Source organism: Toxoplasma gondii, chromosome IX, assembly GCF_000006565.2.
Source record: "Toxoplasma gondii ME49 chromosome IX, whole genome shotgun sequence".
Lineage (NCBI taxonomy): Eukaryota > Apicomplexa > Conoidasida > Eucoccidiorida > Sarcocystidae > Toxoplasma > Toxoplasma gondii.
Genome location: NC_031477.1, coordinates 932,906 through 958,066, shown reverse-complemented (window position 1 = coordinate 958,066; position 25,161 = coordinate 932,906). Strand labels below are relative to the sequence as shown.

At 55.2% G+C, this 25,161-nt stretch overlaps 3 protein-coding genes across 3 annotated transcripts; 2 read left to right on the top strand and 1 right to left on the bottom strand.

The window, feature by feature from the left end:
• Positions 1-705: 705 nt before the first annotated feature.
• Positions 706-5,686, bottom strand: TGME49_266810 (hypothetical protein). The gene is made up of 7 exons (XM_002368719.2): positions 4,172-5,686; positions 3,543-3,579; positions 2,943-3,050; positions 2,589-2,669; positions 2,169-2,244; positions 1,824-1,894; positions 706-1,485 (listed from the first exon to the last, which is right to left on the bottom strand). Exons 1-7 carry the CDS (start codon positions 4,696-4,698, stop codon positions 1,435-1,437), a joined length of 951 nt encoding a protein of 316 aa, XP_002368760.1. The 5' UTR covers positions 4,699-5,686; the 3' UTR covers positions 706-1,434.
• Positions 5,687-5,712: 26 nt separating this feature from the next.
• On the top strand, positions 5,713-6,472 carry TGME49_266820 (hypothetical protein; the record flags this gene model as incomplete). The annotated part of the gene is made up of 1 exon (XM_002368720.2): positions 5,713-6,472. One exon carries the CDS (start codon positions 5,713-5,715, stop codon positions 6,157-6,159), a length of 447 nt encoding a protein of 148 aa, XP_002368761.1. The 3' UTR covers positions 6,160-6,472.
• A 1,207-nt stretch (positions 6,473-7,679) lies between these two features.
• TGME49_266830 (Sec7 domain-containing protein) lies at positions 7,680-24,408 on the top strand (the record flags this gene model as incomplete). The annotated part of the gene is made up of 10 exons (XM_018781442.1): positions 7,680-13,691; positions 14,338-16,101; positions 16,521-17,438; positions 17,982-20,696; positions 21,129-21,194; positions 21,463-21,539; positions 22,091-22,304; positions 22,621-22,760; positions 23,189-23,288; positions 23,806-24,408. 9 exons carry the CDS (start codon positions 7,680-7,682, stop codon positions 23,244-23,246), a joined length of 11,964 nt encoding a protein of 3,987 aa, XP_018636259.1. The 3' UTR covers positions 23,247-23,288; positions 23,806-24,408.
• Positions 24,409-25,161: the final 753 nt, after the last annotated feature.

Here is a 25,161-nt window from a genome sequence, read left to right as displayed (position 1 = left end):
AGTGTGAACAATATAATGAGGGTATACAGTGTCGCGAAGATCGTGCGGCCTTCACAAGTGAGGCTCTCGTTGCTACTGGTAAACGAACAGTGCCCACAGATAAGGGTACCCGGGGAACACCCTAATAATCAGTAGCTTGGGTTCCCATATCCCGCAGCCCCCTCGTTGTTTTATCTTCCAACGGAAGCTAAGCGGATTTCGCATACCAGCTTTAGTGGTCCGAGACTGTTTGTGGGCTCTATTGTCGGTGTGCAGCTATGCTACTTGAGCCATCCGCTGTTCACAAAGCAACAGTGGATAGTGTAAACATTGGGATGGCGACTATCTATGATATACTTGCGCATGCACCCTCATGCCCAAATAGATACTGCCCATTCTCCAGGCCGGACTTGCTCCTTGCACTAGACTCTGTCGTGCTACATGACGGGAGCGATGCTCGAGGTGCATCGGAAGCCATCAGTATCGTGCACATTCGCAATATGGGCATGCGACTTTACGCCATACTTCGTGTAGGTCTAGGAATGATGTTCGGGTAATCTGGTTAAATAGGAAGAAACAAGGAAATACGCATTAACACCGAGCGGCCGCCAAAGGCACTATTGCCTTCAACTGTTTCACACATGCCTAAGCATGTGGCATTTCTGTGTCAGCCAGTGATCACCAGGACATATTTTCTGCCCGAAGGGAGTCGTTCTCGAAAACGCAGCTTTTAAGTGGCATTTACTTTCGTCTGTTTGGACAGCATACTACTTTCGTTCATTCCCGCAAGACGCGCCCTCCTCACAAGGCGCGCCTTTGTTCTGTTCTGTGTGAAGATGTTTTTGAAAAAAGTGCAGCATACCGCCGTTCCCACGGTGGCACGAGCACAAGAGGAATGTTCCATCGAAACGACAGTAACTCCAGTTTCAAAGGCCACGGTGTCTCACTTCGTCCCCAAACGGCGCCGCGGTCTGTCAGTAAGAAAGGACATGGCGGCATACGAAGTGTGCCACGACGTCCGATCTGTGTTTCTGGGGAGGTTCCGTTAACTTTCCTATGACCATACTAGTATTTGTTCAGCCACGTCGCTAAGCCAATAGAGTCCGATGTCGGATTCCCGGATAGGTCACCCCGCCAGAAACAGATCGCAGCGGGAAAGGGAGCCGCCATCCAGAACGCCACTGCTAAAAGAGAGAACCGGGTGAAGCAAACAAACGCATCCCTCAGAAACGAGTTCTTGGCCAAGTTGAAACAACAACTGCGTCAGACAGCTCCGGTATATTATCAGCTCCTCGCAGTCGTGCCTACCCTTGCCAGAGGTCTGCTGGTACACTTCTACAGTCTCGAACCAAAAGAAAGAACAATTGAGAGCACGGACCCCGAATACAAAAGTCAGTCGAACATTAGTCAGACGCCGATCGCCCAGCGCCAGCGTAGCAGGTTCACCTTCTGTCTCTATGCTGCCGTTGGGCTTTGGAGCGCTGCTTGAAGTACAGCTACGCATTCCTGCGAGAAAAGCGAATGCACGAGGGGAACCGCATCCAATAGTGATGCTTGGAGAGAGACGGCATGCCTCCCATCCTATGGAAGTGCTCAGCAGAGGCTTGCTTTTAACGGATAGTCCGAGACAGAACGATACACACCTGAAAACACTCGAGCAAATTTCGTCGCCGGTCCCACCAATGTCGTTCATATCAGAAGTTGTCTCATGCCGCAGCAACGATAATGCTTCTGCTCCTGATGTAGTAGATACATACGTATACACAGACTAATAAATGCATTTGTATCACTCACTTAAACAACGCAAACGTCGAAAGCTCCCTCAGATCCAGCAGGTCACCCACCTTGAGAGGTTCTTGAAGGTAGACTACATTAGGAACCTTGCCCTCGAGCGTGACGGCAATGAAATCATCAGCTGCGGTAGAGACACAGAGGACAGGACTAGCATTTGGAGAAGAACTTGTACTATTGCCAGAACAAAAGTCTTTAGTCGTTTCGTGCGTCTTCCGTGCGAACTCTTGGCGCCGCACAACAATGTACGCGAGGCCTTGCTCCGCATCCGCAACGCGACATCTGAACGTCTTGTTCCGAACGACCAGAGGATATACGTGGCAGGCAAAGACAAATGGAAGGTGGCTGAGAACCCTATCCACTTGATATTACGGAGAAAGCACCATCTGTCTTCTCACCGTCGATGTGAGTGAGGGGCTGCAGCTGACGGACCATCGACGCTCGACCATTCCTGGTGGAAGAAAACATGACCCTCTGGTTGAACACACAGGAGACACAAAATTGCTTCCGCTGCAACCTTCTTCTCTGCGAGAACGAACTCGAAACTAGAAAAGTAAACTCCGGGCCCGTTCCTCCCAGAAAACTGTTCATGCGGTGACCGGTGGCTCTCCAAGACGCGTAGGCTGAGGATACGGAGATGAATATCATACACCTTAGCACACGTCTAGGAGAGAACGCCTCGCCGCAGTCTATCCCACAACTGTGGGTGTTCATCCTTCCTCTAACAGAGAAGCTCGTCTCACTCCAGTCTGACCTTCCCCCTGGTGCCATGAACAACGGAATAGACGGAAACGACGAAATTCACTGTCCAGTCTTACATGGCGCTGAAGACCGCGTTCGAACGCCTGGAGTTTTTCAAGTTCGTCCAGTACTTGTTGCTCCTCTTCATCGGTGTTCACCTGGGGGAAATGACACAGACAGCACATTTTGGAACCTCGGTTCCAGGCCAGTCTCCGAGCAATCCTTGTGCTACGACCCATAGAATATGTTCGCTGTCGTGTATCCCACAAAACCCTGAGACTCGTTTCGCTTATTGCATAATGTGGCACTCGCCAGTGTGGTAGAGACGGAAACCCCTCGACAGCCTCAGAAAGTGGCCTGCCACAGTGTCGACATATGAAACTGCACAAGGTTCCTCTTCTCGAACAGATAGGCAGGCTAGCGATTCTGACTTGAACGAAAACGAAGAGCTTGCTCCAACTGCACAGAGAGAGAAAGGGGTCGATGGCGGCATCCACCGTCACAAACTTGTCGCCGTCCGCGGACTTCTTCAACAGAATCTGCAAGACGAGGCAGACACACACCACACGAACAGAAACAGTGAGCTCTTCCTTGCTGAAAAACCATATTAGGGTGTCCGCCACAATCGATAATAGCTTGCCCTTCATCAGTAGTGTCTGTGCATTCTTGTCCTTGAAAGACAGGCACGGCACGTCTGAGCTACGCGAACCATTTGGAGTGACGCCGGCACGGAAGTCAGAAGTCGCTTCTCGAAACATAGTAGTGTGGAAGTGTGCGAAACATAGTGTCAGTGCTTCTCTCATTCGTTTAGACAAGCAGTTGTTCGCGTTACGCCGGCTTCTGACAACAAAATCCTGGACTTTTTTTTCCTCGCTTGGTCTAAATACGGTGCCAGACCAGGCCCGGGCCAAACCCCTCACTTCAAGCCAGTGTGTCTTCTTTTGAACAGTAAGTGCTGTCTCACAGAACTGGCGCCACCACGGTTCACTGTGTCATCCACCCACAGGTCCGTCTACGATATTTCAGCTCACCTCATTGAGACAAATCGACGCGCATGGGCGAAAAACGCTGCGAACAAGGCAGAATCAAATAGCGGAAGCACCCAGTGAAGTTCGAAATCGCGTGCTGCTACAAACATTTTCACACCTCCGACATTACTAATGAATCGAACGCCATGAGCTGTTCACTCAAGTTCACGTTAAAAGCGCCCCCCCAGTTTCCGCCATGACCTGAAAACGGCAAACTGTGTTTTCCTCCTCATACAAGTGATCTCTGTCCCTTTTTCAGAACCAACCGAGGGTTGCATTTGGAGGTCTGGACTGGACCATCCAGAACAGACACTTTGATTTACTGACAAAGAACCTCATGGTACCACGAAATAGGAGATTGCGTTAGTTTTCGCGCACCCTCAGACACTACTTCACTCCCCCTGGAACTATCGTGCTCCCACCGGGAGAGCTGCACTGGAACTCCGCAAACGCGGTCCGTTCTTCGGTCGCCTTTCGTGTATCCGGGTTCTCTCCCTCGCGTTCCGTTTCCCTGACTATCATACGGGCAAATCGGCGTTACGATCAGTCATATCTGGAAAATCAGAATCCATTTGACACTGCGTCATTGGCAACCCACCTCCCGCGGCTCCCTCTCAATCATGTGAGCTTACCTATCATCGTCCTTGCCCTCAGTAGCGTTGCCTCCGATTACACCCGTGGCTGCCGCTGACGAGGTCCGGGAGGACCCGCGCCGCACAAGGAGCAGAAATAGAGCAGCAAACCCAGCAAAAAGAAGCAGAGCCGTCACCAGAGACTCCGGCGAAGGCGATCTGGAGAAACCGAACAGCGGGGTCGCGCGAGTTACGCGCTGGTGCTGATTGGCGTAGGAGGAGCCGCTACCCCGACTGCGGCCGCCTCGCGGATACTCAGCGAAGACGCCAGGCACATTCAAGCAGAGCGCGTAGAGGAGGAAGAGGAAGGTGACTCTACGACAGACGAGGACGTACTCACCATGACGGAGCAGCGATCTCCCGGAGAAAGACGCTGTCGCTTCTCTGGAAGCACACTTGCTTGCGGACCCCCTAGAACAGACTCCGAGCCGCGCTGCCATTCTGCTGACGTGGATGAAGGCCTCGAGAAAGAGCGCGTGCGCGAGGGTTATCGTAGATCGCCAAGAAGTCTCACTTTGCGCATTCATACATACTGCACGGAATTACAGAAACTTTGGTTTACCCTGAATAGGCTGTTACCACCGTACGTTTGTATGAAAACGGAACTGTGTGTGCCGCTTCGTTTCGGCGGTTGAGGCTGACGGGGGAAATTAAGGAACCTCGGTTTCTGCCTAGACTGGTGCTTCTCGCACGTTTAGTCGACAGGGGAATGGAAAAACATAACCAGGAAATGACTGTAGGGGGGAAACACTCTTCAGCCTGAATGAGAGCTCTCTAGACAAGAGGCGACGGAAACCTGCGGCTGTCAGCCCGGCATCAACGTAAATCCACGGGTTGTGCAGGAACAGAACAAGCAAATAAGGCGAGAGAATTATGAGATGTTTTACATGCAAAGTGGAATCATGTTCTGAAAGCGAGGCAGTTTCAGCCTCACGGGTAATCACCTCGACACGTTCACAGTTTGCTCGCCCAGTGACGCTGCACGCGTGCTGCACGGATGGGCTCTTTTTCCAAGCAGCAGTTTTACCGGAGAGAAGCGAAGAACAGTGTGAAACTGAAGCATTTTTTCAGCGCGCCATCCATCGGAATGAGGAGGGAACTGTATCTCCTGCATGCCCCGCTTCTTTCAGGGCAATTTCCGGTGAGTTTCACTGTGTCCAGGGAAGGGAATACGAAGCGAGACGGCGACCCCAGCAGTGCTGCGGAAGACAGAAAAACTAGAGCCACGTCGGGAATATGTGTGCTGGTGTCTCGTTAAAGTCACGTCGACACTTTTTTTCAAAGGCCCCTCTCGTTTATCTCATCCCGAAAATAGTATCGTTGGTTAACTGCAAGAACTCTGGGAAAGTGCGCTCCGGGTGAGAACAGAATCTCCCATGGGCAGGTCGCCGAGTGTCGCAACAACGTGTCTTCTGAAAGGGGAGACTGGCAAAATCCCGACTACAAGCTGAGAGTAACGGCTCCAAATACAGAACTGATTCTTCCGCTACTCTACAGTTCCACGATGAATGTTAGAATGCCCCCTTCTCTGCACACATAGCATGGACAGCGACACAACGGCTCCATACAAAAGCGTAGGCCTGAAGAGCGCTCACTTTCCTCTCGCTGTGTCTCTACGTGAGGAGCGAGTCTACTTTCCCGTCTCTATCGTGGCGAACGGCCTACGCTTGACCGGTAGTAAATTTGTGGTTGAACAGAGTAGGGACGCAGGCAAATGCACTTCATCAAATGACGGCATTCTTGCTCGTGGATGTCTTATTCGCGCGTTTTTTTGTACCGTTTATGTCGGAAAAGACTTATTTCTACACCTGCGAGTTAGCCTAGCCAGTGGCCTGCACAGCTGCCCGACTACGAGAGGGCTCGGGGCCCCTATCAGTAAGCCTTTTTCTGAGAGTTTAAGTGTCAGCGCCACTCTTTTATTTCGCCGCCATTTCGGTGTTGATGCATATGGTCCACCATCCCTTGTTCTGGTTCCCAAAACAAAATAGGTCATTGCACTGTGGCATACGTCATGACGTAGATGTACGTTCTACCAGGAGCGCTCGTCTCCACAGATGCTTCCCCTTCCACACGAAACGAGGGGACGGCGACCGCATGGCTCCTCGTGATTTGTTCTTGCAGTGTGTTGCTTCGTATTACCTTCTTAAATCTATGTTTTCTTGGTAGATCTCCCAGAAGGAGCTCTCTTCAAAAGTGGAGGGAGATGTCCGCCTCCGATGCCAGGAGCGGGATTCAGCGAAGCGCAGTGCAGATGCAACGGGGCAAGCGAGCGCAGATTTATGTCGATCTGGAGTCTAGCACGGAATCAAGAAATGCTTGTTTTGTCGTCTTTCTCCTTGAACCTCATACGCATCTAGCAAATGGATTCTAGAGGAGGCAGGGAAGTAATACCATGGACTCAAGTCCACTCGGTGAAGAGGATTTCCTTTTCCGTCTCTGCACTCGGGGCCTAGCCGCAAAAACGGCGTGGCCAGCGGGTGTTACCAGATCCCAACTTTCGTCTCGTTTGCCTGTTTTCGAATGACAGTCGATCCTTTTCGTCCATTCCATGATATTTGACCCGTATCTAATTTGTATTTGTGCCGGGATTCCCGTGCATATCTAGCACCGCAAGTCCTTGACCCAGAGTAGTGGCCAGGATCCCCTCTCGTCTGAGTCTCGTATCCCGTCCCCGGAAAATGGAATGGAGATGAGAAGAAAGGTAAATGGCATTTGCATACGGTGGTTTTCACTGCCCCTACGCATCCCTCTTCTCAAAGCGTGCAAACAATCGATTCGTGGTAACTCGGAAGTATGTCTGCACCCTACTGGGCGTCCGTATGTTACTGCGCCGGACAATTACTGAACCTGTGTGTATCCTAAGTCTGTAAAAGGTCTCGCGAAGCTTGTGCTACAACGGTGGACCCCGTTCACTGTCCTTAGTCTCTCTTGTTGTACGTCTCCGGCTCCTTCGGCGTTAGCCTCGGGCAAATCTGTTCCGTTACAACGACGCTTCTGATGTGAAGGAAGCGGTAGAACTCAATCATTTGTTATTGTTGGTTTTCTGGACGACGCCGATATCCAAGCTGGAGCTGTGGAAAGCGGCCATTTTTGCATCGTCTCGTCTTGACCGTCTGCGACGTTCACTTCTCACTCGACTGTACGGACGATAAGTGCGCACAACGGTGGGTGGAACATTTCAATCAGCGCTGTACTGCGTTTCCGCGTGACGCCTGAATGTTCACCCTCAACAAATGGGGTGTACCTTGTGATTCAAAAAGGCATTCTACGTGTCCCTCTTTGTCCTCCTTCCCTGCCACTGTCGCTTTCCCGATTTATGGAACTTGTCCACTTCGACTCCATCCCTCTGTCGCATTTTTCCTCGCCCGTTTAATACATGCGAATGACATACGCCTTCGCTTACGAACCAGTGCCCGTTCCATTTCACGTGGCCCCTTTCCCGCTTCTGTCTTACCCGTGACAAGACCGTATTCGCGTTTTATCACTCCTTCTTCCAAGAGAAGAACCCATGCAATTTGACTCAGGCGTTTCCCGTCATGAGGGCCAGGGAGGGACGAAAGTGGCGAAGCGTTCTCCGCGGCGGCGTTCCGGGTTTCGCCGTGAACTGATCTCAGCGAAGCTTACAACCAGGAACTTCGTGGCAGTGGACAGTGCGGAGAGAGCTTCTGAGGGGAGAGATGGATTTCAGGGGGAGCGCGAGAGCGCGCAGGCTGCTTCTGCCCACGAGGCGAGCCCCACTGCTGCCTCCGAAGGTTCAAAGCGGAGGTCACTTTACGCAAAAATGTACGATCGCCACGTCCAGAGGCGGTTGATGAAGAGGAAACACAGTCTGGCGGTGCAGCACCGTCCCATTGAGGGAGACAAGTTGAACCGCTGCCGAGACAGCCACGCTAAAGAAGACAGAACTGAAGCTGCGCCTTCGCGCATTGCTGAAGAGACAGGTGGAAGCAACGGCCAGGCTCATGTGGATTCTGGGCATGGTAGCGCCACGCGAAATGCAGGAAACGCAGGAGGGAGTTCAGGAACCGTTGAGGAAGTCAGCGGGGCTAGAAGCGGTGAGCTGAGACACCGCAGGGAAGGAGATTCCAGGGGTGATGGTGTTGGAGCGAGCGCGCCGGGCGTCGCCGAAGGGGTCGTGCTGGATATACAGAGTTCTGCAGACCCGTGGCTGCGTGATGCGGTAGCGGATCCTTCGCGGTCTGGGTCCTTTGGGGGGACGGTTGTCCGGTGGGATTTGGAATCCGACGAGCCTTCGAATCCGGATCGTGAATCGAGCACTTCGCAGAATCTGTCGACTCCGGTTTGTCCCGAGGGCTCTGCCGGGCCGGAGGCCGGTGGCGGGGAGGCAGCGAATTTTTCGCCTTCTCTTTCTAGGATGGGCGACGGTGTGCATGCCCCAAGTTTGAGCAGAAGTACTCGGAGTCGACCCGAGGACTCCTCGCAGCACGTGCAGGCGCCGAGTTCCGCCATCCAACCGGAGAAGTGCCTGGGCGACCTAAGCAGCTTGGCTACCCCGGCGTCTTCGGAAAGTTTCGAGGACTTGACAAACGCTGCAGGGATGTGCGATGGCGGCCTACGATTAGCCTTCACGAGGGAACAGTCTCTATTTTTGGACCAAGTCACGAGTCCAGAGGGAGGCGTGTTGCGCGACGCTCCGGAGGACGCAGCTGTCGTCGGCGTTTTCTGCGAGAGAGCTTCTTCAACGTCTTCCGCTTCGTCGCTCATGTGGAGCAGCTTCTCCGAGACTGATAGCGAGGCGAGCAGCTGTGGAAGGACCGTCGACTCGAGATGGAGGACCGACGGAAATAAGCGTGACTCGCGGCGCCTTGCGCATGCAGGGACGAAGGCGGGGGAGCTTTCTGATGTTGCTGTGCGCCGACGTTCGAGGCGAGGGCTAAGTCAACGCCGGGCTAGGTCACGGGGGGAAGGGAGCTACTGCCAGCGGCAAGTGGAGGCTCTAAGACAGTACATATACATGCGGGAGATCGTGGAGCATGGCACGTTACTCTTCAACGGGTCGCCGATGGCCGGCATTCGCTTTCTGCAGCAACAGAAGATTCTCGATGACGACAGCTTCGCCGTTGCGGCGTTTCTCCTAGCAACGGACGGTCTGGACAAGCGCCGGATCGGCGACCTGCTCGGGGGACCAGAGCCGGCCTCCACGTCTGTTTTGAATGCCTTCTGCAGCTTCATGAACTTCGCGGGCATGCCGGTGGACGAGGCCCTGCGGCACTTCCTCACTTTTTTCTTCATGCCTGGCGAGTCGCAAATCATTCTCCGCATCCTCGAAAGATTCGCGGCAGCGTATGTGCGCGACAACCCGACCGCGCCGCTGTCACTGGAACAGGTGCACATTGTGGCGTACGCTTTGTTGATTTTGAACACTTCGCTCCACCACCCTAGCCTCAAAACGAAAGACAAAAAGGTGCTTTTGCGCGCCGACTTCTTGAAGATGGTCACTGGAGCAGGCATCGCGCTGCCTGAAAACGAACTGGGTGATATGTACGCGCGGATTCTCCTCAAGGAATTCAAGACGTCCTTCTCTGCATCCGAAAAAACGTACAAACGTCTGTTGGCGACCCAGATCGACCTCGCCCACGCCTTTGCTTCGTCCTCTCTGCGGCATCCGCCAGATATCGTGGAACCCTCTCGCCCCTTCCGAGCCAGCAGGAGCTTCGCCTCTGCCGCCCGCGATGCCTTCAATTCGAGGGACCCGTCGCCCTCTGGCTGTCCATCGCAACCCTCGGGCGACTTCGGGACGCAAGACCGGCGTGCCGGCCGTAACACGGTCCGCAGCCAGACGGCCTGGCAATCTAGTGAAAGGAAGCTTTCTGATCCCGGAGAACGTTGCCAGGGTTTGTCCCCAGCCCGGGTTTGGCCTACAGCCCCACAAAATCTTCTCAAGGACGGAAGAGGTTTCGGGAACCTCCACCGTGCATTTCCGCGCTGCGCTCAGCTTACAGGAGGCATGCTGAATGCAGTTGTTGTTTCGCCATGGCCAGTCGCTCAGTGTGCGCAGTGTGGTCGCCCAGCTGGCCTTCGGGCTGTCAGAGACTCCGGCTCCTTGCGCAGGATGACAGCGCCCCCCTCCGGTTTCTCGGTTCGCGGATCCGAGTCCATAGGCTGCCGTTCCAAACGGCATGTTCCAGGGTTCCGGGAAGACGCGAGGGATATCACCACGCACCAGGAATCTTTCCGACACGTTGTGCACGGTGGTGCTGCCAGGGCGTGTCGTGGGGCGCATGCAGGCGATGGGCCTGCTCAGGTCATAGACTACGGCTCTGGGCTAGACAGCGCATGGCCACGGGACAATCCATGTCACGAAGTGTGGGGACGGCTTGATGCCTCTTTAGACCAAGGTGGCTCGAGAGGTCCTGCTTGCGGGCCGGGCGAGCCGTGGGTGCCCACGAGCAGCTCTCGCAACTCGCTCACTGGCGGTGAGCGCCGAGAAGACTTAGAACAACTTAGCGATGGGAGGGCTAGGCGAAGCGCTCCGACAACACCACTGAGGACTTCGGGTTGTAGGTCGCTTGAAAACAACGTGACCTGCGTGGATGTGCCTTCGGTAGCCGCGTCCGTTCCAGTAGATCGCTCCACGTATCCGCTGCATTCAGTCGGCACGTGTTTAGGGTCGTTGCGAAGGCCAGGGGATCCGGCAGCCGCACATTCTCGTGTTTGTAAAGCCGATATCTCAGGGCGGTTGTCCGAGTTTTGTATGGCTAGCCACGATGGGGCAGCGCTTCAGGGGCCAGGCAGCCAATGCGGCACCCTTGGTTCCTTGGGTCTCCCCTCTCGTGACAGCGCGACATTGTTGCGCCCGGCACTCAACTCCCGTCTCATGTACACGTCGTCGCTAGATCCGCCCCCTTTCTCCCTTTTCCCGGCACCCCCGGAATGCGTTCTGACACCGCCTGTACCGCCGCTCGCCCTCATTGTGGGTGGCTGGGCTGTTAAGGTCCGCGGCATCAACACCGCAGATGGGAAGGTTAAAGCCGTGGCGTATTTGCGAGTTCACAAGCGGCAGTTCTGGGTCGAGGACGCAAATCTCTGTTGGAGTCGCCGGCCGCGAACGCCCTTAGCCGTTTCGCAGGCATCATCTGGGGTGCCTCTAGGCGTCGCGGCTCCAGACGCAAAGCAAGGATGGAAACGAACCGGATCGGCGTTGAGGAACCGCATGCGCTCGGGGGCATCGCTGGAGTCACCGTCGGCGCCAGCGCCACATATCCTGGTGGGAGGTGGGGGGAACAAGAATGAAGAAGGTGACGAGAGGGAACAGGAGACCTCCATCAGAAGGCCACGCGGCGGTGGCTGCAGTGAGGACCTGGCTGCGGGTGGACTGCTTGTTACTGGCACGGACTTGGCAGGCAGGAATGCGACTCTGAGAGCGCGTGCAGGTGCCGAACCGACGGGGCAGGGGCACTCTGATGTGGCTTGCCGTGACGGTGGAGACGCGGCTTCTGGGAACCCGGAGAGGGGCGCCGGAGGTTCAGGGAGACAAGGAGTGGGGGTGGAACCAAAAACAACTGACTTGTGTCAGGATGACTCTCCGGTGCTTCCCCACAACGGTTCACCAGCAGGTCCGGATGGTTTTCCGACACCAGTGGACAGAGAAGCGGGGCAGCGCGAAGTCAAAAGCCAGGTGGAGGAAAACAGTGCATGCTCGGGATCCACAGAGGGAAAACCACGAGACAAGCGTGGTTATCACGAGACAGGTGGGAGTCTGTTGGCCGTTGCGCGATTCGCGGGACGAGGGGGCCGGTTGCTTCTAGGCGCCAAGGGCCTCAGGGTACCTCGCATAAATCTCCACAACCCATTCAAGAGACAGCCTCGGTGCAATTCCTCGGCATTTGACCTTGGTCATCGCAAGTTTACGGACTACGACGGAAGCTCAGTGAGAACTGCGAACGTCGTCAGCGGAAACAAGGGAAACGGGGCATTTCCCGAGAGTGGAAGAGGCGAGATGAGCCGGATCGAGTGTCCAGCACGTGAATCTCAGGAGTTGCCTGCCGATGCAGCACCTCTAAAGAGTCCCACGCCCCGGGATCGGGCTACCCGTAGGCCCAAAGAAGGCTCAGCTGCGCATAACACGGGCACTTCGCAGCCGGCGTGCTCTGTAGGTGAGGGGGAGCCTTCGTTTGCCGAGACGGGTTCATCAGCTATTGTGGGTACAGCCAACGAAGTGGGGGATGTGCGCCTTTCGCTTCAGGCTGAGGTTGAGCCGCTTTCGCCGATACTGTCTTTGTCGCAATATCTTCGTTCCGTGCATCTGACCGCAGGGGTTGGAACGGCAGAGCGAGCAGCGAATTCGCGTCCGCCTCTGTCGGTGAGTCGTCGGAATCCTTCTTCCTCCTCGCATGCAAATGACGACCGCGTAGAACGGGACACGACTTTTTTTTCTGGAGCCCCACGCCGGTGGCGCCGGTCCTGGTCTTGTCCAGACTCAAATACGACCACGCGAGCTACCCATACGGGAGCGTCACTTCCCGAGCTGCTTCTCAGAGAAGGCCTTCCCACTCCATTTCTCGCGCCGGCGCCAGCCACATTTCACCTCAACGACCCAATAAGCCTTTGCAAATCTCTCTCTTTCGCACTTGCGTTGGAGCGCGGCGCCTCGGGTGTTCGCGCAGCTCCCCTGCCCAGGTGGGATGCGTCAACATCCGGATATTTAAGTGACAGTTTGCTGGAGAGCGCTGGAGTCAGCAAGGCAGACTGGCGGCCTCGCGGTGCAGGCGAAATCGCTTCGTTTCAATATGAGGGCCTTCTGGGCCGTTGCCTTCGAGGCGGAGCCCAACGCAGTCTGTCTGGAGGAGCCTTGGTGAGGAGGGACCCGATCGACGACGGCGCTGGGCGAGTCGCGAGGCCGATGGACGGGGACGATTTGCAGGCACGAGTTTATGTTTCCGTTCCACATTTAGCGATGCCCGATGTCATTCTGAAGGACTGGACGGGGATGATGGAGCGTGCAAACGACAAGGCGCGCCAAGGGCAGTCGGCAGAGCCGGAAGACGCCGGCGCAGACGATTCACACTCGTGGGACTTGCCAAACCTACCGTTGTATGCAGTCAGCGCGGCAGCGGAGTCCTCCGACAACAGAAAAGGGGACCCAAAGGTGAATGAGTTACACGGAGGAGGGAATCAGGGAGCGCGCGCCACTGCCGGGAGGCCGGCCTGGGGGACCAGCAACGCAGGCGGAGCAGGGCAGGCCAAAGGGCCTGTTCCCCGTGATTTCTCCGTTGATATCAGGATGAGCAGAGGACGCAGCAGCCAACATAGCTCCCAAGGCCTCCGCGTCAACAAGGGTCCTGGTGGGGTTTTCTGGCGACGATTGCCTTCCTTTCGAGGCTCCCCTGAGGGGGGCGTCGAGCAGAGCGGGTGGCTTGCGAAACTCGACTTAGTCAGACCTATTGTGGAGAAAAAGCATGGCGGGGCCCGCGGCTTCTTTGCGCGGCTGTTCCACCCTGTGCTCGCCATGGCTTCAGTCAACCGGTGCCCCCTCAGCGAGCTGACAGATGCGCATCTGGTGCGTCTCAGCGAAAAGGAACGCCTCTGCCTACTTTCGTGGCTATTGCGTACATCGCTGTCTGTTTCCCGCTTCTGCGTGCTTAAGTCGACAAAGGAGCACCTTGTGTGCAGGTGCTTTGCCGTCCTTATGGCTTGGAAGTGCAAAGGAGAATCACGACCGAAAATATTGAAACCACGAGAAGAGAAAGAAAGCCTAAGGGGAGTACTAAAGAACTGCGGCACAGTGACTTGTGACTTTACGGGGGGCACGTGCCTATGCAGATACTGCGGATCGATGAATTCTAAGCAACGCAAAAGCCACACAAGCGAAACGGTCTCTCGCGGTTATTTGGCGCTGCAGGAAGCATCCTAGTCCTTTCCCATGACTTCCGTCCTCACGTGTCTCGCGTGCAGGTAGTTAGAGAAGTAGCAGGAAGATGGTAATTTAGGATGTGCATGGTCTTAATCTAACAATTAAATAGAAACATCTATTAGACTCTTGCCTTGGTAGTACTAAACTCTGTGTGGAGTAGCTTGTCAGGTCTCCCTAGCCTCACATGGATGCCAATGTGTTCTCTATTTTGGCTGTAAGGGAGTCTCTAGCAGTGGTGCCGAAGGTGCGTTCCATGTTGTTACATGCACGAACTATCTCTTCCTTCCTTCAGGGCGCCCCTCCCGAGATCGCGTCTGCACTGGAAAAAGCGACAATTCCATTTGGCGACCTCTTCGCAGATCCTGGAGCCCGTCAGCAGGTTTTCCCTGATCTGTCGCCGCCGCCGTTTCTTTTTCCGTCTTCTTATCCGCCTCTCATGTTCGATGGGAAGACCAGTGGACCGGCGCCGCAGTGGCCTTGGGGCCCAGGGAAAGGCTCTGCGATGGTTTGTATGACGCTTGCTTTCAAGCGTCGGCTGCTCGTGCTTGTTCTCCCCTATCACAATGCGTTGGTCTCCCTGGCCTCTGCTAGGAAGTCTGCTGAGTCGTACGCTGCAGGCACTACAGACGCGCTTTCGATGGTTGCGACCCGGGCGGCTTACGGCTTCGACTCTTCGTCTTCCTTCGCAGCTTCCGTCCTCCTGCCAGCGTTCTCTGAGGGAGTCTCCCGTCGAGAGTCTGTCTCTTTCTGTCGGAAGTCTGGAGCATCAACTGGCTCCGGGGAGCGGGCGACCTCTGTCCCGTTGACTTCGTCCCCGCGCGCGGTGACTGCGGATGGAGGGCCTTCCTCTGTGACCAGGGAAAGGGCGAAATCTGGAACACTTCCGGCAGCTTCTCTCACGTGCTACCAGTCTCGTGATTTCACCAGTGGTGGCACAGGGCTGCAGCCGTCTGCAGCATTCGTCAGCCGGTTAGACGGCGATTCGAATAGGCGCGAGTCCGTCGACCTGAGCGAACAGCCATGCCCTGAATCTGCGTCGACGGAAATGAGGGTGTCGTCAAATGAATATTCACTCGGGTCTGGCCCGTGTCCAGATCGTCCCTGTAGTGGCTCCCAGGTGCGAAAGACACTCTCTGACAACCAAATGAAGTGTCGAGAAAGCGAAGCTTCCCGAGAGCGCGAAGCCGGGCACGGGAACGGCCAAGGCGGCGCCAGAGATCTGACAACGACTGTGGTGGGGTGTGAGGGGGGACGAGACCGGAGCGTAGTCTCCGTTCGAACGAGGCCCTCTGAGCGCCAGCTTTTGGCGTCATATGAGGCTCCATTTTCCTCTTTCTCAAAGTCCACAGGTGATGTCATTCAAGACGCCCCACGAGGAAAGGGGTGTCACGGTCCTGCAGTTACCAGAGCCCTTTCACAGCTGCCTCCGCTCAGTTCTGGAATTCCTTCCACGGATTTGCCTCCTGCCCATGATGTTCCCACAAACGAGCTTAGCGCGGATCTCCAGGGAAATTCGAAGAAAGTGTGTGAGACTTCTGGGAAAGACCGGGCAGCTATGACACAGTCCCGACTGTCGCTGCCGACACTACGTGGGTGCTTTGCGGGCTTCCATGCGCGGCCGCAAGCAGAGGAGCCGCGGCAGTCTTTGGGCGTGCAGGCTGAAGAGGCCCACCGGGGAAGAGTATTTTCTGCGGAAGGTTTTGGGGCAGGATGTCCCCTGCCTTCTAATCTCGAGTCCACTTGTGCGGACGGCGTCCGAGAGAGTAGAGAGGGCCTGTATGAAATTGACCGAGGAGCGGAGAGAGAGCCAGGTGTAGCAGTCGACGTTGAGCCATGGTCTGCTGGCGACAGTCATGCGAGAGCCGGAGACCGAGGCGGCGCAGGAGGAACAGACAGTGCGGCTGCCGCTTTCCTCGACTGGAAAGTTCTCTTCTCCTTTCTCAGAGAGCAAGTTGCATTTAACAAGGCTGCACATGCCCTGAAGGCGCAACAGGAAGCTCACAGGCAGTGGGAGTTGCGGAAGGGTCTCGAAGACAGCAAAGAGGCGGAGTTGACGGTAAGGGAGTCCCAGAAGAAGCTGGCACACCCCGGTGTCGTTTGGTGGATCCACGAAACAGGAGTCGATACGCTGTGGGTATGCGAATGGATGAAGCACATCTATTTCACGCAAGCCCCGCCCAGCTACCGTTTCTTAAATGCGAGAGGCGCGACGGCAGCGCCTGCAAAGCACTTGCCTAACAGCTGTAGGCTCTCACACATTGTGCTCCCTTATAATATTCCTTTCGCGGTGTTCTTCCGTTTCCACTTTTGGGTTGAGACAAAAGGAGTTGCGATTCTTAGGTCAGGATGTCTTTTATCCACGACGCCAAACGGCGCGTATTCCGCCTGAATGTGGCTTCCTCGGCATTAATGGAATATCCTCCAGCTCAATTGCGTGCTGTTTTTCTGTCCCGTGTTTGTGTTTGTTTCGTTCAGGAACATGTTCTGCCTCACCTGATTCGACACTGGGACGTCACTTTCCCCCTGACGGTGGTGGCATCTCGGAGGGCTGCCGCTCTGGCTGAGACCATTCGCTTTCTCCGGGGAATGCAGCGCATGGAGACCCGTTGGTGGTGGCGCCAGAAGGACAGACGCAGCTGCGGCTCTTCCTCGGAGCTTGACCCTGGGATGAAGGTGGTAAACAGTGGCTTCTTGCCGGACGAGGCAGGGCTCTGCGGGTACCGGCGAGCGTCGACGAAGCAAAATCCAAGCTCCCCTTCGAGATATTTCGCGCTGTCGGCTGCGACCCTTCCCTGGGACCCCCGCCTGAGGAACTGCGAGTCAGCAACCAGCTCGTGGAAGCGCTCTGGTGGCAGCAGTCTGATAGAAGGCAGACAAGGCAGAAGCTCGATTCGGCAAGATAGCGTGGGTTTTTCCGTAGGAGAGGGCCCAAGCCACAAAGGAGAGTGTTCACGGGGCTGCCGAAGCGAAGAAGCCGGCAAACGTGGCGACGAGGCAGCGGCCGACCCAGGCGTTACACCTGAAGAAGAGCGGGCGAAAGCCGACGTCTGGGAAGCCTCTCGAGAGGACCGAGCAAGCGCTGAAAAATCGCAAGGAAGTGGAGCCGACAGCAGCGGGTGGACGCGGGGATGCAATGCCATCGCGCGATTTGCAGCGCAGGGTAGTCGCTCCCAGCTGGCGTGGGGATCGAATCCCGCCGCCTTTCGGGGTCGCGAGGAAGGAGGCGAGAGGGGAGACGGAGCGAAGGTGCGGAACCTCGCACAGCCTGGGGGAGCAAGCGAACAGGAGGGCGGTCTCGACGACGACGCGAAACGAAGAGACACACAAACGGATCCAATGTATCACCTGGTTCGCACAGACGAACTCGAGGAGCTCCGTGTCTCCGAGCAACTGGTATGCTGGGGAACTAGACAGGCGCTTCTTCGTTTTTTTCTCAGAGACATTGGGTGTTGCGTGGGGCGCGGTTTGAACTTTGATAAATTTGTTGCTTCTTTTTGGGAACGCCGGAGGATTTTCTGAAGACGGTGTCTCGTCACAAGGCATGCATTGCGTGCCAGAGTCGACGTCCAACCCCCAGGGGTTGAGAACGACCAGCGCATTTCCGTGTCAGAACTGCGGCTCGCACGCGCTTCGTCGTTTGGGCGTGTAACGCGCGCTTGAGTAGAGAATGACAGAGAGATACAGAGTGCCACTGGAGCGAAGCGTGCCCTATTTGCATTGCAGCTTGGTAGCATACCTACTTGTTCTTTGAATACCAAGTTTTAGGTCCAATATCCGCAGATGGTGAGTCCAGAGAATTTATTTCTATTTCCTCGGAGGTCCTCCTGGCAGATCTTTCACTTTCTATGTGTCTGTCGTCGCAGTGAAGAGACGAGGTTCGCCACCTTCTTTTCACTCCCAGCGTGTCTCTATTGGTGTGTCATTTTTGGCTTTCAGCTCCGCCTCTGGCAGTCGGGGCTTCCGTCGAGTCTTCGCAGCTTTTTCTGGTCCCTCGCTCTTCTTGGACATTCTCGCCCCGGTGAGTCTCTTCATGAGAGACGACGGCCGTTCGCTGACAATATCGCAGTCCCGTGTCGCGGCAGCCTGCAAGAGAGCGAACCTTCGTCGAGGGAGGCGGACGGCATGCGTCAACGCATGAACGTTTCCGTTTCTGATCCGACGGACGCGAGCCGAATAGGGCGCCTGGACAAGGGGAGCGGAAGCGCAGAGCGCTTGGGTCCCCTCGGGGACCTCGCCACTCTGCGCGGAATGCCTCAAGTCACCACGTTAGCGTTTGCCTACACAGACGCTGAAGAGGAAAGGTGGACGCAGGTCTACAGGGGCCTCCGGGCACGCGCGGACGCACTCAAACAGTACCCCTCAGAGAGGCGTCGCACTTGCGCAGATTTTCCTTTTTATCTGCAAGGTTCGCATAACTTCGATTCTTTCTCTTCGCCGCGTGGCAAGGGTCGCGAGTCCCGAGACTCGCGAGGAAGCCACGGGAATGAGACCGCCCTTCGAGGGAGAGCACGGGGCGAGCAGGTGACTGGAAGTCCTGCCTTCGAGCGTGCGGAAGCGAGCAGAAGGCCCGCGACAGTCAGTCCGGTGGACAGGGAGAACCGGTTAGCCGGCATTTCGGCAGAAGCGGAAATTCTAAAAATTCTCCCCGTGACTTCGAACTCCGGTTCGCGTTCTTTGTCCGCTCCCAGCCTGCCTTCCGGTTCTCGCTTTGCCTCCCCACGTTCTCCCAGAGCGTCAGACGCGCCGGTCGTGCGCCCTAAGGGTCATCGCGAGCTGGGCCCCGATGCGGGAGACACCCCAAAGGCGGTGGCACAAACAGGAAAGGCGTCTCGTCGGCTGGACGCTTTTGTCGACGGCGGCGCACGCGTACGCGGGAAGCATTCTTACTTGGAGCTCTTCGAATCCTCGTACGCGGCCGAAGCAGAGAGGCTCGGCAGCGACATCGATCTGGGAGTCTGTCGCTCGTCGAGCGTGTCCGCTCCCGCACCAGATACTCCGGTGAGGCCTGGAGAAGCTCCCGTCCCAACGAGGGAAGGCGGCAGCCAGACGTGGCAGTCTGGGGAGGGATGCGGATGTACAGAGGAGAGCGTCTTTGCGTCACATGGTGGGATGCTGTCCATCAGCGATGTTGATATTAAAAGTGGCCAATGTGTGACGGAATCGACGGCGGGCTCTACCGCGACGCGCGTTGGCAAACGGTCCGCGAGCTGGGACCACAATCACCAGGAAAAGGACACCGGAGACGGCGCGGCAGCTGGTCAGCTGGACGCACAGCTCGCTCCCTGTCACGTCAGGCCTGTCACCTCGCCTCGCGAGGCCCGCAGGGGGCAACAGTCAGCGTGCCAGCGGCACGGCGATTCTGTGTATGTCTGTGAGGGGGGAGCGAGAGGAAGTCCGCGAATCAAAGACAGTGCCACGAGGCAGCAAGCGCCCGCAGACTCTCTCAAGCTCGCATCTGCACCTTTGGAGGACGGGAACGCTGGTCGAAGGTACTCATGCTCACGCTGTGTTGATGCATGCAGCTGCCAGCAAAGTTCAGCGGCTGATGCAGCTCTAGCTCATTTCCGCCGGTTGGAGAGAGACATCGCGGGCACATATCCTCTTCTCCAAATGCTGCCTGAGGGGATAGCTACGGCGGAGCCTCTCCTCAGCGCGGGCTCCGCTTTCGAGTTGCTTGCGTCTCTAGACCACCCCAATGGGGCGTGTGCATGCGGCTTCCGCGTCTGGGGGGGAAACCCAAGTTACGAAATGCCGACTTGTTCTGTTTCATGCAGCAGCAATGACACCTTACAGGCAGGCGTGTGCGACGCAAGACGCCGGGGCGAAGGCGGCCAGTGGAAGCAAAGCAGCGACGGGCTTCATCCTTCTGACGGGTTCGCCTTCCCCTTCGGCCAGCCCGGTCAGGCGCCCCTCTGCGCTGCATGCTGTAGGTGCCGTAGATGCAGCCCTTTGGACTCTCGAGAGGGTGACGCCGAAAGGCAGACTGCGTGGGAGACTGGCGGCGAGGTTGGGGCGAGGCGACTCATAGAGCCGACAACAATGGATAAGAGCGAGCAACCGGATGAGGACGTGAAAGCGAGTGCCTGCACCATTTCTGAACAGCCAGAGTGCCACTCCAATCGGTCAGGAGACTGTTCTGTCGCTAGGCACGACTCAAAAGCGGCAACAGAGGCAAACGTTGCGGACACCACACGAAATCTCTTGCTCGCGTCTTTCCGTGTGGGCGATCCGTTCGACGATTTCAATGAGACCTCATCTCGTGGATATCCCCACTCGCATGAAAACGAACTGCAGTTCGCCGCACCTAGTGCGCTGTCCACCGAGGATTGGCAAGTGCAGCCTACGACAGCGACCAGCGACTGTGTACCATCTAGAGAGGCCATAACAGCTTGCGACAGAGACATCTTGTTGGCGAAGCAGGGGAGAGAAGGGCCACATTCCGAGAGCGACTTTTTCCGCGGGAGTTTTTCCCCAGACACGAGCGCACTGGAACAACGAAGAGACCTGGACGGCGCATCCAGTTGCCTTTCTGGCAAAACCTCCTCAGGACGAAAGAGCAGTCACAGGAGAATGTACTGCGTTTGTCCGCGGTGTTCTATTGGCGCTGGTATCGCCGACGTTGTGGAATGCGTTGTGCTGCACATGCCCACGGTAAGAGTCGCATAGCCTTGTCTACTGGCTCGAGAAGCAAGCGGAGACACTCGATTCGGATTCTCCCTGCACCATGTGAAACGACTGTAACTCCGTCTATCTCTAGCATATCTTACGACCGTTGTATAGTTCAGAGATAGAATCTCACGTGTATCACTATCCAAACTGCCTTGAGTTGGCAGTCCAAACTGATGACGACGCCGTTGAAAGCAGCATACAGGCGACGTGAAGTGCGGCTGGTGCATTCCCGCACACATTTCTGCCGCGCCAAATCCTGTAAATTAGCGCGGTTTTTCCAAAGAGGAGGCGTAAGGGCGAGCTTCGTCGCCTGATCGAGTTTGGATAAGTGTGCTGCTGAGGCGTCAACGGCTTCGGTATGTGCGAGCAGGTTCCTGGATGCAATCATTTCTTTTGAAGCTTCTGCTTATGCAGGTGGGTTATGTTCAAGGCATGGCAGGCATTGCGGGAGTTCTTCTCTTTTTCATGGAGCGCGAAAGGGTAAGTTGGGTAGCGGTCGTCCGAACGGCTGTAACTCCATGCTGAAACGTCGCCGGTGCTATGTAAGTGGTCGTGATGTTTCCTGTGTGTCTACTTATCCGTGGTCCATCTGCGCCAGAAACAACGGGGAGCAAAATCACCCGTCTCGGGTGCTGCCCTGTTGTACATCGGGGGAGTATCGCAGCGCTTCTCACATGTTGCTGGAGCACATGATATCACGTTTTCGCTGAAGTGCTGTTCTGTCTTGTCTCTCCCTTCTTCTGTTTAGGCATTCACCATCATGGTTCAGCTACTGCAGCTGCATCCTCTGCCGGACTTCTTCATGCTGAGCTCTTTAGGAAAGAGGTACGAGGCAAGGAGGAAGAAGTGTTGAGTCTTTGACTTCCTCTTCCTTATTGGGCACTTATTATGCGAGGGGTATGAGATTTACGGGTACGTACTGCATGTTGGTTGCCCCTTCGGGTGCAAAACGTCTGACCTAGTAAAATAGATGGTTCTGTGCCAATGCATGTATCTCAGCGCACGCACGCACCTGTTAAACCTATCGCGTTTGTATAAACACGCCTGAGTCTGGAGAACTCTGAAGGCTGCAACGCAAGATTGCACGTGACCACTCCAGGCAAACCGTGACACCATAGAGCCCGAAGCGCGTTGACCTGCTGGCCAGGCGTGGCGCTCGATTCTTGAAGTGTTGGAAGAATCGATGTCGACTTCTTCGTTGACGTCTTTTCAAGTTACCACTGTGCGTTATTCCATATTGATTGGCGTGGTTCGCTCTTGCGTTGTTGAAATGGTGCAGCGGGTGTAAATATTCTCATGTTTCTGAGACAGGGCGAACAATGGTGCTGTGGCGAGAATCTCGGCTGTCTGGTGTCGGTTGTTTTGGTCCTCTTTAGAACGCTGCGGCATCATTTGTCAGCCTTCAAGCGCTACTTGGCGGCCTTGCTGCCGGAGTTATCAGAGCACTTCACCAGTCTTCACTTGTCGCCTTCTTTCTACCTGCTCCCTTGGGTCTTGTCTCTGTTCACGTCTATCCTCCCTCTTCATATCGTCGTTAGAGTTTGGGACGGCCTCCTGCTCGCGGACGGTGGGCGAGATACACTCTTTCAGGTACGGAAAGCATTCGTTGAAGTAGAAGAGAACACTGAACTTAGTGAATGGTAGACGAGGTCCGGTTGAAGGGGCTCTGTGCTATGAGTGTGATTTTGCGCATCCGGCTTCCTGTTTCATGCCTTTCTCAGGGCCACGCTGCCCAGACGAATTCGTCCCACGACACGCGGCAACCGTATTTCCTTTCTGTGACAACGAGTGATCCTTGTCGTAGTCGGATTTTTTGTCACATGTATGCTGTTGGTCGACACGTCTGTCTTCCAGATGGCTTGCGAAGCGTAATACCGCTTTCTTCTGGTCTCCTCTGTGCTGCTAGATCGCGCTTGCAATTCTGCACTACTACGATGAAGCATTGAGGAGACGCTCCTTCGAGGGCTGTGTCGTCCTCCTGAGTCGCCAAGACTGTCCCTCGGGGTCAAAAACATCCGCTTTCGACGAATGCCGTTTTTTCGCAGGGTATGCATGTTAACAATTGCATGTTTGCTTCGTTCGGTCTACTGACACATCCGCAGCCGTGAACAAATGCCATCGTCGGTTGTCAGGATGGCGCCTTTGGTTGAGCGTGTCGTTTGCGTCAGAGAGTCTTGGGTTCTGGCGCCACGTTGCGTTCTGGATCGCGTATCGTGTGCAAAGACAGTCTCTACTCGTAGTTTGGTGTCTACAACACCTGGTCTAGATATTGCTCCCAGAGATAGTAGCGCAAAGCAGGCTAGGTGTACATACGCCAACTGGGACTCCTTTGCTGTTTTGTGGATGCAGATCCTATCACAAGAGGGAGACCGTGTGTTACTATAAATGCCGTGAACCCGTATTTGTGTAGTTTGGTAGCTTCCACTTGTTCCCTCGTTTTGTGTAGAACTGGCGGTGTGTATGCTTATGTTCAGCCTGAGATGGGTCGAAGCTCAGTGGCCGGAGAGCGAAGAGGCTTTGGTTGTCCCTTGAGCAGCGCACGCAACAGGAGACGAATGAAGCCGACCCAGTATAGTAAGAGAGTCTTCTTAGGCGCTAAATATGTCCAACCTTCACCTCCGCAGGAAATAATAGAGAGGGCAAATAGTGTTATATCCGAACAAACGGTACAAACTGATAAGCAGTCCCGGTAACTACTACGCGGCTTGGAACTCGCGGAAACTGTGGCGCAGCGATCTGATGAAACAATCGATCGTCATGTGGAAACGCCCACGATGCCTGATCCGGTAATGCGTGGTCAGCGTGCCGATGGGTGCAACTGTTTTCATTCCATGTCGCTAGAGAGAGGCGACTACGTGTTTCAACGAAAGGTGACCCTAGGTCTCGAGATCTCATGATTCCAAGAGTGGTAGTCGTCAGTAATGTCCGAAGATGAGGTCTCTCTTCGGTGGCCACAGCCCCTCAACGGACCGGATCGAAACAGGAGTTCTCGAGAATACGGAGGGCAGTGATCTTGTTCACAAAGGAACCAGCAGCCGGTTTGTGAAAATAAGAAAGAACGCTTTGTTTCGTGTATTCCTGCGCTACGCAGTGTCACCGCGGGCTCTGAAGAGCGGGTCCGAACCTCCCCCTCCCCCGACCCCCTTTTTCGACGGTGCTTGCCAGGGTGATATTCGACTACGTCAACGCTCAGATGCAGCTATAAAGTGTGTTGCGGCATTTCTCGCCAGCGTGCGAGTTTTGGAATATTCATGTGTCACCGTAACCGTGTCTGCAGCAGTAGGGGGATCTGTGCCGAGTTCTTATCTATCATGTGGAGCTTCTGAACGACCCAGAAGTGGATAAAACGATAGAGAGGCGTAAACAGTTCTCAGGAACTTCTGCAATTCTGAAGCGGCACAGTGTGTGTTGTGACAAAGGCTGTTACTAGCAGTGGAATTTTACAGCAACTCTACCAGCGGCTTTTTTGTTCATGAAAGATGCGTGCTCTTTCAGGTATTAGGTAATTCTAATTTTCTTCCCCGTATGTGTGTCTGATCGGGGCGAGTACCGCGTCGAATTTCTCTCTCCGACCTCTAGGGTAACGAGACGCAGGTATACCTCCCCTGTGAAGAGTTCCTCCGGGGAAAGATCCATAAAGTAGCTCGTGCGTTACAAGTGTTAAGAGGAATGACTTTTCGACACAGAGACACAATGCATTTCACTTTTCATACCCAGAGACCCATAAAGCGCCACGCGAGCGTACGCCACTGGATTGAGGCAAAATTTCTGGCTAGTACAGTTCATCTCATCAACACGTAAAGGACAATTAAAGCATCACTTTGGGGAACAGTTAACAGGAGCACCTCGTTAGGCCCACTTGCGCTTACCACAATGATCCCAGTGGCTACATGGGGAGAAAGGTAGAAAAGGAGCAATAGATGATGCAAGCGATGGTCAAGAGATGTCCAGAAAGCAAACTTGAGTGTCGACGGCGACACTGTAATATCAGATGATGGTGGGTCCCACCGCCACACCATTTTCTACTCACACAGCTACAGTTTCTGTGTTCTACCTTTTGCGGTGAGCAATATGTCGAATGGGCGACCGTTTACATTCGAACTAGGAAGCCTGCGATGGCTCATTGCACATTCCGCTGGCCCGAGAAAGTGAAATGTTCTGAAGTAGCAAGTCGGGGCTGTCTTTGCTGTCTAAACGTTGTTCAAGATACTTTCCTAATTTCACCAGGGAGGCCCTGGCAAAACGGCTCACCACTCCCGTTGCAACAGCGATCCAGATTCTTGTCTAGAAGACTTCTTGCCAGTAGAACTCGCATCCTGCTTCTTGCATGACTGCGTACCGGGCGGCGTATCTGCTTGTTCACTTTTGTTCGCGTGACTTCGCGAGTCGATTTGCTGCCAGTCCAACACTGAACACCTGCGTTAATACCGATGGATCGGAGCGTCGG